Raw genomic sequence first — 14,391 nt, 5'->3', positions numbered from 1 at the left:
AAAAGGGGGGAAAAATATTAATATATTAAGATAATGCTAGGAGTTTTAGACTGCAAAGGAATCCTGATTTTCAAGAATACTGGAAGAATAYATTGATTTAAGATTAATGTAAAGTGAGCCTTAAATTTCTATGACAGATTTTTAACTATGCCTACATTGYTAAGTATAAAACCAGAAAATATTGAAATATTCTTAAACCTGATGTTTAACCCCCCCCATTTTATTTATTTCCCCATTTTCTTGAAGGAACATTTTAAAAGAAACCATTTGATGTGCTAGTGTTAAGAAACCAGATGCATATTTGTATTATCATGTCATAATATGTTGTTAACTATCCTTTAACTAAACAAGATTATCACATAAGTTGTTTGTAGGATGTGGTTCATGACCTTGTAGCATAAAATCACACACTACTGCTGGCAGTATAAAAAAGCTCCCAAAACCTCACAACAGTCAGAAAACAGAGACACATTTTATMCTTCCCAAAGACATCAGGAAAGTCTTTAATAGAATTGCATCTAATATTTGTAATGCATTTTTGTTAGGAAGAGGCTTTTGCAGGACAGGAGGGGAAACCTCCTGAATGAATACCATGAAGACTCTGTACTTATACTTAGGGAAACACAAGATGAAAAAATGAATAGCTGTAGCAAAGTTCTTTGAGAGAATAAGCCAAACTGTGCTTAATTATTTACCTACAATTTCCCTTTTGAAGGCTTTCACAGAACAAGCCCTTCTTCCCTATGCTATTTAAGATGTASAGGCACAACCTGAGCAAATGRTTCTGCTTTGACCAAGTTCAACATTTTCTTCTGTCCACTATGCCTCAATATCCCATTGCTGTGTCTGTAACATACACTTTCCTAAAAAGAGATGGCTTAAGGTAATTGTATTCAGAATGCAATGAAATCCTTCTCCTTCACCTGTGTCCCTGCATGTTTCAGGGGTGTGTGACACCACAGTGGTCCCTAATGACTGCAATCTGTCCTATATGCAAGGAATGCCACGTCACACTCAACATATTTGAAAGATTACTGAGGAGACTAATTAATTTGCAGCTAAAATAAAGACCTGTGCTATGTAAAACTGCTCACTGTTATGTGGACAAAAGTGAAATTCTGGATAATACAGGATCCTAATGCCAAGTTGCCTGTGTTTCTCTAGCTCAGCAAAACAGTCAGCATTTACTGCTACCATTCAAAGCTTGGCACAGTTGGAGCACACRAGAAGAGCAAGAAAGGACCTTACAACAGAGCCTTTTTTCTCCCAGGCACAGATGCAATAGCCAAATTCACACATCACTGCAACCGGAACAAAAACAAAATACAAACAAACAAACCAACCATTCTGAAAGGAGTGCTGCTTTCATGTAAGCTTCYTCCACCATACAGGGAATATTTAAGTTCATTACCTGAAATATCATTCCATCAAGTAACTGGCTTTCCAGTTTTAACAGCAGTTTTTCAAATGGCTTCAGTTTATCCTCTTGAATCCCAAATTTGGAAGGGTTGTGATGGACAGATTTTAGCAGCCTGGAAGGAGCAGGTGTGGAACACACACATACAACACACATAAAACATGCTCAGAGTTTTATCATATCCTGCACTATTTTGATAATAGATTTTGATTCCCCTTCCCTGCCCTTAGCAGCARCCCCAAAATTAAAAAAACCCGAAACACCCACAAAAAATCCACCAAGTCTGTAAAAGCAACTCCTATTTGAGTAACTCCTCTTTATATAGGTTTTCAATGAAACAATTATTATTCCACTAATTTAACTACTTTTATAATTGTTGACTCTTCTTCTTTTACTTGAGGTGCCATCCTTTCTTAAATCYATATGCCCACCCCCATGATCAATATGGACAGCAATACCCTTAGCTCAGTTTTGTACACARCTAAATTTCTTACTGAATATATTTTAAACTCCACCAATTATTATATTGCTGGCCAAGATGCTTACCCTGCACTGAAACTGTAACATTCAGTACTTTAAAAACTTATTGGTGCCCTTAAAAGGACACCATGGGAGTTTAGCCCTGCTCTTCACTGAAATTTCTGGAGAGACTCCCAAATTCCATGTTCTCACACTGASTTTCTCAGAACACAGCCAGATGCACGTGTGTTTATCTTTTAGGYTGTGGGAGTATTTTTCACATCAGAGACACACCTCTTATACATGGTCCAGTGATCTTTCAGTGTGGCATGATTGTCAATTATTTCATCCAGAGTGATCAAGACTGTGAGCAACTCCCCTAAATGCTCATACATTGCCTGTTGTGAAGGGAAAAAAAAAAAAAAAAGAAAAAGACTGTAGTTATTGGAATGTTTACTGCAGTCATATGTGGCACATAAAATTGCAATTCCTTTCAATGTATTTTCAGCCAATAAGCTATCAGCTAGGGAGTTAAACAGGAGATTTTGTGGTTTGCCAGCTTAAAGATTTTGTATTACTTGTATTACACAGGGAATACTAAAGTGGTATGTGCACAAACTAAATTCACTGATCTATCTTGACATTGAAGATMCAGTTTTTAAACTTGTCTGGATGCAGAGGCACACATTGCAATAAGGGAGCACTCTGCTGCTAAGAAAGCTGAAAGATGACAGACATGGAGATACCAGGCCTTCYCACATAAAGGCCAGAAAAAGCTGATTAACAAAACCAAACTTTGAAAGGAAATTCCAAATTGAAAGCTGTACACAAAAGTCACTTTCTTGCTGTTTTTCTCAGGATTAATCATCATGACCTATAGACATTTAACATAAGCAAAAGAGTTCCAAATCATTCCCACCTGAAAATGAACTCCAGATGTCTCTATAATTTTAGGTGCATTCCTGTAAATAAAACAAATATTTTAATGCCTTTTTAATCCTTAGAACAGATCATATTTATCAGTTCAGTATCATGGTGGGTTCTCTGTTTCTTGGGCACATTTTTCTTTATTAACATACTACCTTTAGGAAACAAAAGAACACCAAAACCAGATTAAAAGCATCTACTATGTAAAATCCATATGCTCTGATCAATTTTAATACTGTACTTTTAAAAACACAGTATTTTTTATTAAATCTATTGAAGTAAAGCATGTGACTGGATAAAACCACCAACTGTATCCAGTGCACCTACGTGCCAGCAATTCCCAGTTCAGGTATGCCAATAGCAAATAGCCTTGATACACTGAAATAATAAAATCATTTTGTATTTAATCAAGCCATGTCCAAGCTACACATCCAGCACCACACAGGAAGTCTGCCTTGTGCTGTGGTATAAGCCAAAAATAAAAACAGCAAATAAAACTGAGAAGAATGATGTTATCCTACTGGGGGAATGGGGAAGCAATCAAAAGTCCKGCAGTGATACTCAAAGCTAAATCCAACAATCCTGTTCAGAAATAAACCCTCCTCATAGTTTTCAAAGGAGCTAAACCAAACAGCCCTTACTAAGATAAACTTCAGGTGTTAAAACCATGGCTGTTCTGTGAAGAATACAGGCCAAGATTTACATTTTTAAGATAGACTGTAGAAGTGAACTGGTTTTTAAGCTATGTATCAAGCAGCAGGAGGARCCTCTCAAACAGAGCAAGGACAAAAAATTAACAATATTTCTCAAAACATAAAGACTAAAATGACAAACAAAATTCTTGCATYTCATCATATGCAAGCACTATTTTTATGAAAATAAAACCACTTCCATAGCCGTTTATGAATCCCAAATTGGCACAGCAAAGCACCAGCTCTCTAGACAACAATATTCCAAATTTACCATGCCTTAAATAGAACATTCATATTTTGTACATTTAACTACATAACAACAAAACAGCATTTTAGGGAATAATTACTTGTTGCTGGTATATAGAACAGCCAACTGATGCACTACATTCACCACCACTTCRTAACATCGGGTAACAAAGCAAGACAGCTCCTGAAATACAAGAAAATAAAATGCAAATATATGTATAGACTCTCCTCAGACACAAGTTGTCATTACACCAAAAATACTGAAAATAAACTACAGAATTTGCAACCCAAGCTCTAACTACATCCCTAATCCAAGTCAGTGGACAGACCTACAGCAGGATGGAAAATATTCTAACAGCTCTGAAAAACGATCTGGGACTACACTAAGAAGCTACCAAACACAAGCTTCCAGTACAATTCTGACCATTTATACTATTGGTTCAATTTGTCAAAGAGGGTGAGRAGTTTAACAACAGAGCCCTGGTACTCTCAGGGATAACATCCCTGGTAGCAGAAGCTGTGCTTTTTCTCCATTGGATTAAAGAGTCACACTCTGGATGYTGCTAATAGCCAAATTCAAATCAGAAACCATCAGAGAAGGCTGCACCTATTGTAAGAGTGATCAGCCACAGAACACTGTGTTAAACCAAACAAAGTCAGTATCTTTGAGAGGCTTGCCTGACCAAGGCAGAACTTCAGCTCAGTTACATAAATCAAATGAGTAACATGTCAACTCCAACCATGGAAAGGACTATCTTAATTTCTATAATGGATTTTAACAGATCTTTGAACAAGAGGATAAATGAATCTGAGTTTTCCTTAACTGCAGTAATACCTGCTCATTAATTTACCTTACAATCCCATCAGGGRCATGTCAGGGTGTGATGAGTCTAGTCATTCTGCACACAGATGGCTTTAGAGCAGACAGCCCACACTGGCTGAACAGCCAGCCTGCCAGGAGACTAGCTAACAGCTGAATTCTGTCTTCCTCTCCATCAAAAATAGATTTTATTTGGGCTTGTGCCTTCCATTAGTCACAAGTTTTCACAAAACATTACTTCTTATACTTGTACTGCTCTAACAAATGCAGCTGTAATAAGCCAACAGATTCCAGACAAATGGATTAATGGACAACTGAGATCATGTTTCCTGGGGAGKCAGCACCAGCTGCTATTTAAAAATTTCTGGAAAGTAGTCCAATTTAACAGCACATGCATACTAGCAGCAACAGAATACAGRCAAGACTGTAATTTTAAACTAACGTTTCAGAGCATTATTTTGATAATATTTTTAAAAAATGTTTTGACCTASCAAATTTGAGGCTACTGCATCTAGCTAATCTAGAAAGCTCAAAAGAGCCAACAARCCAGTACGTGGACATTATCTCTATGAAAGCAACTTTCCAACTTCCTAWTTTCACACCAACCCTGGGAATACACTTATAACATTGACCAGAACACCATTTCCTAGTCTAAAGATAATAGACTATTAAAGGGATTTAGGGGAGCACAACAGCTGAAAGAGGACAAACTTGATAAGCAAAATATTTTCCTCATAGCTTTACCCTAAAAAACACAYACCTGCTAACACAGTAAACCCTCCCTTGGGGGTCACATTCTTCATTGCCCTTCCTTCCAAAGRTTTTCAACAATCCCTAATCCATCATTGCATACACAGAAAGTGGGCTCACAAGCAACACTGCTGTATTTTTTGTTGTGTTTACCCTATAAATATACAGATCAACATAAACCCCAGAAATACACAAAGTTGTTCTACAGAGTTGGTTTGCAATGCACTGATATCCAGACAGCCAGAGACCCTGCTCTCAGCTTCCAGCTGGACAGAGCATCCTGGCTCTGGAAAAACACAAATGTACAGTAGCCCCATCTGAGAATCACCAAAAGGTCTCAAACATTTGCTAGGGAAGAAACAGAGAATGAAGGATGAAACCTAGAAAGTTGATAAGACAAAGAGCTTGGAAAATGGGAACAAAATCCAAGAGATCCTAACAATTCACTGCACTTCAGCAGGGWAAAAGAGGTTGAAAAACAACTTCCTACAGCATTCGACTTTTCATGACTCAGTAAATGTCTACTGCCACGCTTCTACAGGAATTTTAACTCTTGTTAAACCAGAATTTGTTTAAACATTCTGGAAGCTTCCTCTACATTCTCTGCTTCAACACAGATATTTCATTATAAACGGTATTGCATAAAAATAGAAACATTTTTGGGAACAGGACAGTCACTTATATTAAGGACAAAAAACTTCCCAACAGACTGAAACCCAAAAGCACAGGAAATCCTCAGAAGAAAAACAGATCCTGTTYTCATGCAAAGGATCCTGAACAACCAAACTGTATAAGAAATAAGTGTTCTTCCAAAAATGTTTGAAGAAGGTACAAGCAATATTTTTCAGGGACATATTTTAATTTTGCTTTCTCCTACCATCTAAAAAACCCCCACATGTATAAAACAATTAACCCATTTCCAATGYTCAACAAACAGTAAAACTTGCTAACCAAACCTGCAAAAACAGCTCTCTTTAACTTTACCATCATATGAAAGCAACCTCAATTTATCTGCTCCTACTGAAATCTTCTAAAGTAAATTCTAATTCCTTCTCTCATTAGACTTCCAGAGACAAGTATAAAACCATCCCCAAACAATGTGTGATACGTCTGCTGGTTGTGACAGGTCTGCAGGCAAAACACAGTAACATAGCAAGTGACTGCTATGCCTTTCAGCAAAATGCAAACAGGATATGGCAGACTGCTAAATCCATTTTGCAAGTAAAATGAAGATTGTAATTGCTGTCAAAAAATCAAAACATACTCTACCTGCAAGAAAGAAACAAATCTTCCCATCTGTATTTGACAATCTCCCTCCAACATGCTGGAATCTGTGGCTTRAAAGAGAAACATTTGTCAACATTTTCTAAAGCCTGTGTTGTACCTGTTAAAGTAACACTGAAGCTTGCCCTCCAAGCCATTTATTTGTCAYAGAGTACAATATTATAAGTGTATGGATGGAGCATCAAAATCTCTTAATTTTGCTTTCTTAAGGTAGACTTATTTCTGGAGTTTCTTTTTCATTAAAAACTACATTGTTTATGAATTAGATACAAAGCTGGGAAAAGTCTCCTTCACCTGAAAGAAAATAATTCTTTAAAGGCATATGTATTATGCAACKTCATATAAATGTTTCCATTTCTAAGACATTTGCATGAAAATACTAGGTATTTATCTTGCAAGAAACATCCAGTTGTTTTTTACTGAAAGAATATACTACACGATTAACCAGAAGGAATTAATTTTCATTTTCCTTCATATCTTCCTGCACAAAAGAACAGGCTTACCACTACAGCTTCACAGCATTATCTGTACAACACAGAACACAGAAATACAATAATTACATCACCCATGCCAAACTGTTTCAGTCATCTGGAGCAGTTTCAACATCACCTGACAAAATACTCTCTTTTTAATGTGGCAACAGAYAGATGTTATAGACTTGAGATTTTTTTTTCTGGGCTACTCTGAGCAAAAAAAGCTCACTTACAATTACAAATTTACCTGCCTAAGAAATGCAGGTCTTCTTGCTTTATAAAATATGTTCTTTTAGAGCTGTCAGAGATTAAAGGAGTCTCCATAGTTCTCTAACGTGGAGGGACAAGACACTAAATATTGCATTGCTTCCCCTTTACACATTTTATGTGACTTTCAATCTCTTTAATGTATGTTCCAAAAAACCCTCTCCAGCTACCTAAAGTTCCTAGACTAGTCCTAGCCACTCTAAAGACAAGATGGGAAAAAAAAATTACACWAATGAAAAAAGCCAGCACAGTGTTTGTTTAAATTTCAACTATCCTTGAGCCAGTAAGTTTGCCAGTTCTTTAACATAAGCAATCCTGCTGTTATCAAAGCAAATGCTGCAAGCAGGGATATGGAAATAGAGAACATAATTTCTGCATTCCTACCTAACCCTCAGAAGGCTGATCACTCAATTCCTGCCATTCCCAAGCATTCTCTGCACARCACCCATAAAAAACAAACAGCTGCTACAATATATTAATCTGCCTAATTAAAATATTATATTAATCAGTCTGTCTTTTTCATGCTAGAGACATGAAAAATTCTGAGTGATCTCGTAAGACTATTTTGGCAGTGTATGACTTCAAAATATTTAAAACCATATCTGATAAGACATGAGAGTCTGCTAAGCAAAAAAGGGAAAAAGGACCCCACACCAAAAATACTCCCACATAACAAGCTAACAAATCCCCCACTTTTTCACGCTCCTTAACCACAACAGTGATTTTATATAGYACTTAAAAGAATGATAAACAGTCCCAAGCTCAAAGATTTCACATTCCCTGATATTTCTGTCACACTTTCTTGTCTCTTGAAAAGCTTTAAGAATGCCATTTTACAATACTACTATGAAAAAGCTTTCCCTCTCTTTAAAATTCCTGAAATAGAAACAAAGTTGAGTGACAGGTCTCTGAAGCAACTCATTAATATATTCAGTCCTTACGATCAAGATCTGTGCTCATTCCCACACTAAATATGCTTTAAGGTGGAAGCTGAAGGCCAGTTATTCAGGAGTTACCAGTTTAATTCCAACACAAAAACCAGCTTTTACATAAAACAGGATCTCATGATTTGTGAATTAAGTTGACTTACAACTASTTGTGCCTTTATGTCATGGTCTAAACATGTAGTGTGAGTTACCTGCACTGGAAGGGCAGGTGACAGCAACACACTCCAGCTTGTCTTGGAAAACCAGTTACTTAAGCAAAGAGGGCAGGACTTTGGTCAAGTTATTCATTAATGATTTCATTGTTTTACTACAATTAAATCACAGATTTATTGTTTTACTACAACCAATGTAAAGTCTAGTCCCAAAAGAAAATAAGTTGGTTTAGGATGTGTTTACATGTGAAAAACATGTTTTCAGTGTCATRCCTTGCAAAACAGCTGCTGCAGTACACAAAGCTGTATGTGAGACATTTAATGCAACCTCAGCAGCCCACACTCCCTACTTCCCATGYAAACATGACTGCAACAAAATTTCCTGTTCATGTAACAATACTTACTGCAGGGCTTTACAGATAAACCTTAKCATTTCCAGTTAACTCAGGACAGCTACAAGACACTGACATACATCCCTATAACTCAAAGTTCACTACTTTTTGTGCATCACAAAAAACCTCATTTCTCCATATAATAAAGTTACAGTTACATTTAATATAACCTGAACAATAAAGCAAAACTACAAACTTTTATAGTAAAGGAAGCTACTTACCTCCTTCTCCATAGAACAAGAGGCCATTGTAAAATTTAGTTTCTGCCTAACAACAAAAGCAGAAATTTGTTTTTTAATAAATACGACGCATGTAATCAAGCTACAAATATTATATAGACATATYTTGTTTCTTTACTGATAAAAATAAATCAATCTATCAGCTTGCCAATTTGCAAACCTTTTAATATACAGTAATAAAAGTCAGCTGAATTTACCTCATATTTTAACTTCTTGATTTCACAGCAAAGAGCAGCATACACAGTTATAACTTTGTTTAGAACCTAGAATCAAAGCAGGGGAAAAAAAATCACACAGATTACAAATAAATTCACATTTAGAGGGCTTAGGCTGAGGTAGGAAAGCTTTTTTTTTGTTTTAAGCATAAAGTTCTTACCTTGTTTTCTGTCTTTATGAGCTCCAGTAGGGAGGACTGTTCATATGGCAAAAGCTAAAATTAAAATAAAAAAAACAAACAAAAACCCACAAAACAAAACAGAAACAACAAATGAGCAACTTTAAAAAACATTGGCCAAAAATACATTTATCCAACTAGGCAAATATTCCCCCCAGTTTAATCTCAAATAAGGTCAGTAATAAAGCAACAATTGTGAGTTACTGGCAACCTTCATTGCAAGAAACGTTTGTTCCTCACTTTTACATGGAAGTAACTTTCACTCTAGGCAGACAGGCAAATAACTAGGTATATTACACAGCATTTACAACAATTTACTTAACAAAACTTGAAAAGCAAAAGCATGGTCATTATGGCGTGTGTAGGAAAAAAATCCAGCTCAGGAAAACTAAAACATGCATTAATAATGCCAAATGCTGGAAACAGGAAGAAGAAAACACAACTGTATGCAGGCACTGACATTTTGTACTTTAGTCAGCCTGATTTTGACTAGTCCAYAAACATCCAGTTTTACAATTATTAGCGAGCTCTCCTGGAACCCAGTCCCCAGATAAAAAYACCAACATTCACAGGGAAGAAGTTTGCTAAAACAGCCATCCCAATACACAAAGAATTAAAAATTCATTTAGCTTCTGCTAGTATCCATGAGACTAGAAAATAATAATGAATATTATAATGAATAACAAAAATGAAAACCTCTTATGATAGGCACCAATTTATTAGTTGCTTAATAATTAAAGTAGTGTTGGGTATGTTTCTCAAATACAAGTCAAAATTTTAAGAGCACAAATGCATCAAGCTTTTACTTCTGAGATTTTGAAGGGAAGGACAAACTAGGAAAGTAACAGTTGCAATATATATTAAATATATGAAGACCTTTAAAGCAATGGGATCAAGACTGAAGTCCCAAACATCACCAACAGAGTCATCCAAAGCATCTTCAATTCTCTTCAGCTGAGATGTATAYTCTTCAAGAAATTTTCCATAATTCTTCAACTGCACTTCAGCATGAATTTCTGAGAATTGATAACATTTGTACAATTTTATGGAAAATTCAATAAACTACAATATCAAAAAATTGCATTTAAAAACATTTAACCTGTTGCTGTTTTGCTTTAGTCCTGTATTCCTCATTTAGCTGTGGCATTTTTCYTCAATAAAATGCAGCTTAAACACAAAGCTCTTACTTGTTTAAAAACAATTGCATAACTTAGTCTCGGTTTAAAAGAAATTCAAATACTACTTAAAGAGTATCAAACTTCTAAGCAGCATGCAGAAAATGATTTATTAAACATAAATGCACAGTTAAAGCAAGACCTTAACAATCACATCAGGTGCTGAGCAAAGAAATGACTGCAGGAATTGTAACACAGCAGGTGACTCTACCCATCAGCTGMACCAGTTTATATGCATTTATATAACAACTCTGAGGCAATGGGGATAATCATTTCAAMCTGAGTAGCAGTTGAATTTTCAGCAATCCTCTTTCCACTTCTCCCTGTTACCCCTCAGTGAGCATTACATGGAAAGCTTATGGCTTTTARTCATTCCCTCCCATTTTTTCTTCTGCTGGGCATTGAAATGCACAGTTGTTCTGTTAGTGTTAGGGGACAAAYAGGTTCAAAGGCTAACATTCAGCAGGTCAAACAACAACCAATTAAGTGGTCTTAATTAGCAAAGTAAATCTAAAGACAATTGGTGCAAAAAGAAGTTTCATTCTCTCCATCTTGATCTTTTTTTCTTCCCATATTAAGACGCTCCTCATTCCTCCTCAACTTATACACAATTACTGACTTAGCTACATAACCCAAATCATGGAGGAAATGATTACAGTTCAAGGCTTCTACACCCAGGAAGTACAACCCTTTCTCATGTGAAGACTGAAGTGTTTTCCCCATAATTATAGRTAACAAATCTAACAGCTTGTGATCTTCTGGTTTTTGTTGAAAATAGGATTATCTAAAAAAAGTTAAGAGAATGCAGGTGAGCTGAACAACTGAGCTTTTCTTAAACAAGAGTTCAACTCTTACACAGCTTTAYATGTGCCCTTTTTACATTTCAGCAAATACACTGGCCTAGAAAGTTAAAAATAATATATTCTTTTATCTGCATGTTCAACCTCTTACTCATCCTTGTTGCAAAAAATTGAGCCAAATGGTGGCTGATGGCTASTTCAGTGGGACAGCACTGCTGAATCTATTATCACTTAAACATTTTTTTACAGAAAGAATTTATTTGATTGAGACACTGCACCAGACAGAAAGACTGGATAAAGACAAATCGATAAGGAAAGGATGAAAAGGACTATGTACAGGAAGGCTGAGACTGAGAAGGATAAATGACCGSAGTGAATTCCTGAATTAATTTTAAAACAGTACCATGTCAGCTTCAGTGCTTTACTACCAGAAAATCTGGATTAGGGGAGACATTATAGAGATATATTCTGCTATTTCCCCAGCCACATCTCCTCCCTTCACACAAAAGACAAGCTAAGAACAAAAAACCTCACAGTCACTRAGGCTTTATAAAAAGAACAGAAAAAAAACTTCAAAGTCATACAAGGGTAGGAAATTGGCGCTGCTGTTTAAATCAGTTCCATACAAAATAAAAACATTGAGCATTGGAGCATTTCTCAAACAAAACCTCACAACAGCCTTTTGCTAGAGATCCACAGACTGTCACCTTTCCAGCAGACAAAGGATGCWTTTGAGCAACACTACAGCTCATTAAATACTTCCAAATAATTAATTATTGATAGCCATCATTTTGCCACCTTGTACTGATCATCTATAAAATAAGAGAAAGGTGTGAATAATTTCTCACTTCCTTAGTGAGATARGAGAGTGAAAGCTCTTAGCTACCCAGAGACAGAGTTGAACTGATAAAAAATTACTTGGAGGGAAGCTTTCTAAGATGCAGGACACTTTTCCTAAATAAACTGACTCACACAGATGAAGAAAATGGAATCACAGAAAGCAGATATCACCCTTTTCCAAAGGGCAGCTTACACACTTCATAAGGTATAGTCTGTTTACAATGAAGTTTGATTTAGTTTCTACTCAGGTGATAAAACTAAAGCGTTATAGTTGGAACAGTGCAAGAGGTGAATTCAGCAGCACAGATCCCCCAACTTAACTKTTTCCATAAAATCAGCAATATCAATATTCAATGAACTCATTGCCAGCAAGATTTGCAGGTGCCATATCTATTCATCTATAGGACAGAGATGCAACAAACTRGACTTACTTAGTATCTTACATCCTCAATTGAGAAAGTTGCAATTGCTAAATGTTAGCGACACAAAGTGAAAGYAGACAACAAGAACAAAAATGCTTTTTAAGTCACAGGATTTTTTCTTGGCTTTTCTCTGGAACGCTGTGTGCTGTTCTGGATGGGAGATCAGCCTGTTTGTTCACATTGGAGATGGTGGTAATGGGGCGTATTAAGTCATATAAATTCCTTGGAGCTGCACTTCTTGTCATGGTCAAACCAGTGGAGTTCTGGCATTTTGAGTAAAAGCTACATTTTCCATTCCACAACTAGAGAACTGATAAAAACCTCTGCTCGGGACAGTTTGTTTCCACCAAAACCCAGACTAAATAAATATGGCATAAACAGTATCATCCCTTGGGATAACATTATATGTGAAACTGTTGGTCCATGAGTGACATATTTTCACAGCAACACCTGGTTTAATTAATTTGGCACAGTTCAATTTACAGTGTGTATTACAGTGTGACAACCATATATAAGTTCCCTGTTTAGAAACTAGGTCACCTCCACAGACTGAGTAAAACGTGGATTTTGACGGGCACACGAACCCTCGGTGAAAAGACTGGAGCATTGCTAGGTCTTATTTAATTATATTTTAAAAAGGTGAAACGGCAAGTGACCGCCCGACTCCCGTGACAGAGAGCCTTTACCAATGAAAGCTGCGTACAAGTAACTGCTCACAACATATGTGAGTGATGATGTGACTTCTTGATGTGACTTCTCTGGACAACCAAGGAAGGCACTGCAAACATTTTTGAGCCACGAGAAAATACCGGAAAGGAGAGAAACGCTGTGCCCGGTTGGTGCAAGAAAAGAGAGGGTCACACAAGCAGCCTTCCACACGGGGGGAATCGCAGGCGACTCCCCAAAGGGAGCAAAGGATGAAGGGCTGGAAAAGCCACTCCCTCACCCCAAAACAACCCCGACAGCTACGGACAGGGTGGTGGGAGGAGAGCAGGGGGATCAGCGCTGGGCTGGCAAGCGGGGCCGCGGGSGAGCCGCTGAGGGCGACCCGTTCAGCTCCCGCGACTGCTTCCTCCTCCCTCCCTCCCTTCTCCCTCCCTTTCTCCTCCCGTTCGTGGCGGGGATGCAGCGAGGGGATCCGGGGGGAGCAGTGTCCGCTCAGCCCGCGCCTCCCCCCCGCTCCGAGGCGGCTCCCGCAGCACCCGCACGGCCCAGCCCAGCCCAGCCCGGCCCCGCTCACTCTGCGAGCCGTCGTCGAGGCGGTCGAACTCCCAGTCCGGGGACAGGGTCTCCAGCGCCATCGCCGCCGCCCCGGCAGCGGCAGCCCCTGACTCAGGCGCACGGGACTTCCTGGCCCGCGCCGCACGCCGGGAAATGGAGGCGGAGGGGGAGCCTGGGCCCGGGGGAAGGAGGCGGGACAGCGCTGGCGCCGCTCCGCCGCCCCTCCTTCCCTCTCTCCTTCCCTCTCTCCTTCCTGCCCTCAGCCTCAGCCTCAGCCTGCCGCGCCTGGGGGTCGCTGCCGCCTGAGGGGGAGCTCTGGGGAGGCCGCGGGCCGGGAGGTGCTTCCCTGTGCTCTTCCCTCCGCTCTTCCCTCCGCTCTTCCCTCCGCTCTTTCTTTCCTCCGCTCTTTCCTCCTCTCTTTCCTCCTCTCTTTCCTCCGCTCTTCCCTCCGCTCTTTCCTCCTCTCTTTCCTCC

The 14,391-nt window shown here is 38.4% G+C and overlaps 1 protein-coding gene across 4 annotated transcripts in view; it reads right to left on the bottom strand.

Moving 5' to 3' along the window:
* The window catches only part of WASHC4 (WASH complex subunit 4), a 38,774-nt gene extending 24,694 nt beyond the window's left edge, over positions 1–14,080 (bottom strand). For all 4 annotated transcript variants that reach the window (XM_057382202.1, XM_057382203.1, XM_057382204.1 and 1 more), the window contains exons 1-10: positions 13,937–14,080; positions 10,336–10,475; positions 9,442–9,495; positions 9,263–9,328; positions 9,048–9,093; positions 6,581–6,648; positions 3,843–3,925; positions 2,796–2,838; positions 2,171–2,274; positions 1,412–1,532 (exon numbers count right to left, since the gene is read on the bottom strand). In XM_057382202.1, coding sequence (XP_057238185.1) covers positions 1,412–1,532; positions 2,171–2,274; positions 2,796–2,838; positions 3,843–3,925; positions 6,581–6,648; positions 9,048–9,093; positions 9,263–9,328; positions 9,442–9,495; positions 10,336–10,475; positions 13,937–13,997 — 786 coding nt within the window. In that variant the 5' untranslated portion in view covers positions 13,998–14,080. The remainder of the gene's footprint in view (positions 1–1,411; positions 1,533–2,170; positions 2,275–2,795; positions 2,839–3,842; positions 3,926–6,580; positions 6,649–9,047; positions 9,094–9,262; positions 9,329–9,441; positions 9,496–10,335; positions 10,476–13,936) is intronic.
* Positions 14,081–14,391: the final 311 nt, after the last annotated feature.

The sequence above is a fragment of the Malurus melanocephalus genome, unplaced genomic scaffold, assembly GCF_030028575.1.
Source record: "Malurus melanocephalus ecotype Western Australia unplaced genomic scaffold, MMel_1.1 scaffold_554, whole genome shotgun sequence".
NCBI classification, from domain to species: Eukaryota; Metazoa; Chordata; class Aves; order Passeriformes; family Maluridae; genus Malurus; species Malurus melanocephalus.
This window is presented reverse-complemented; position numbering and strand designations above follow the sequence as displayed.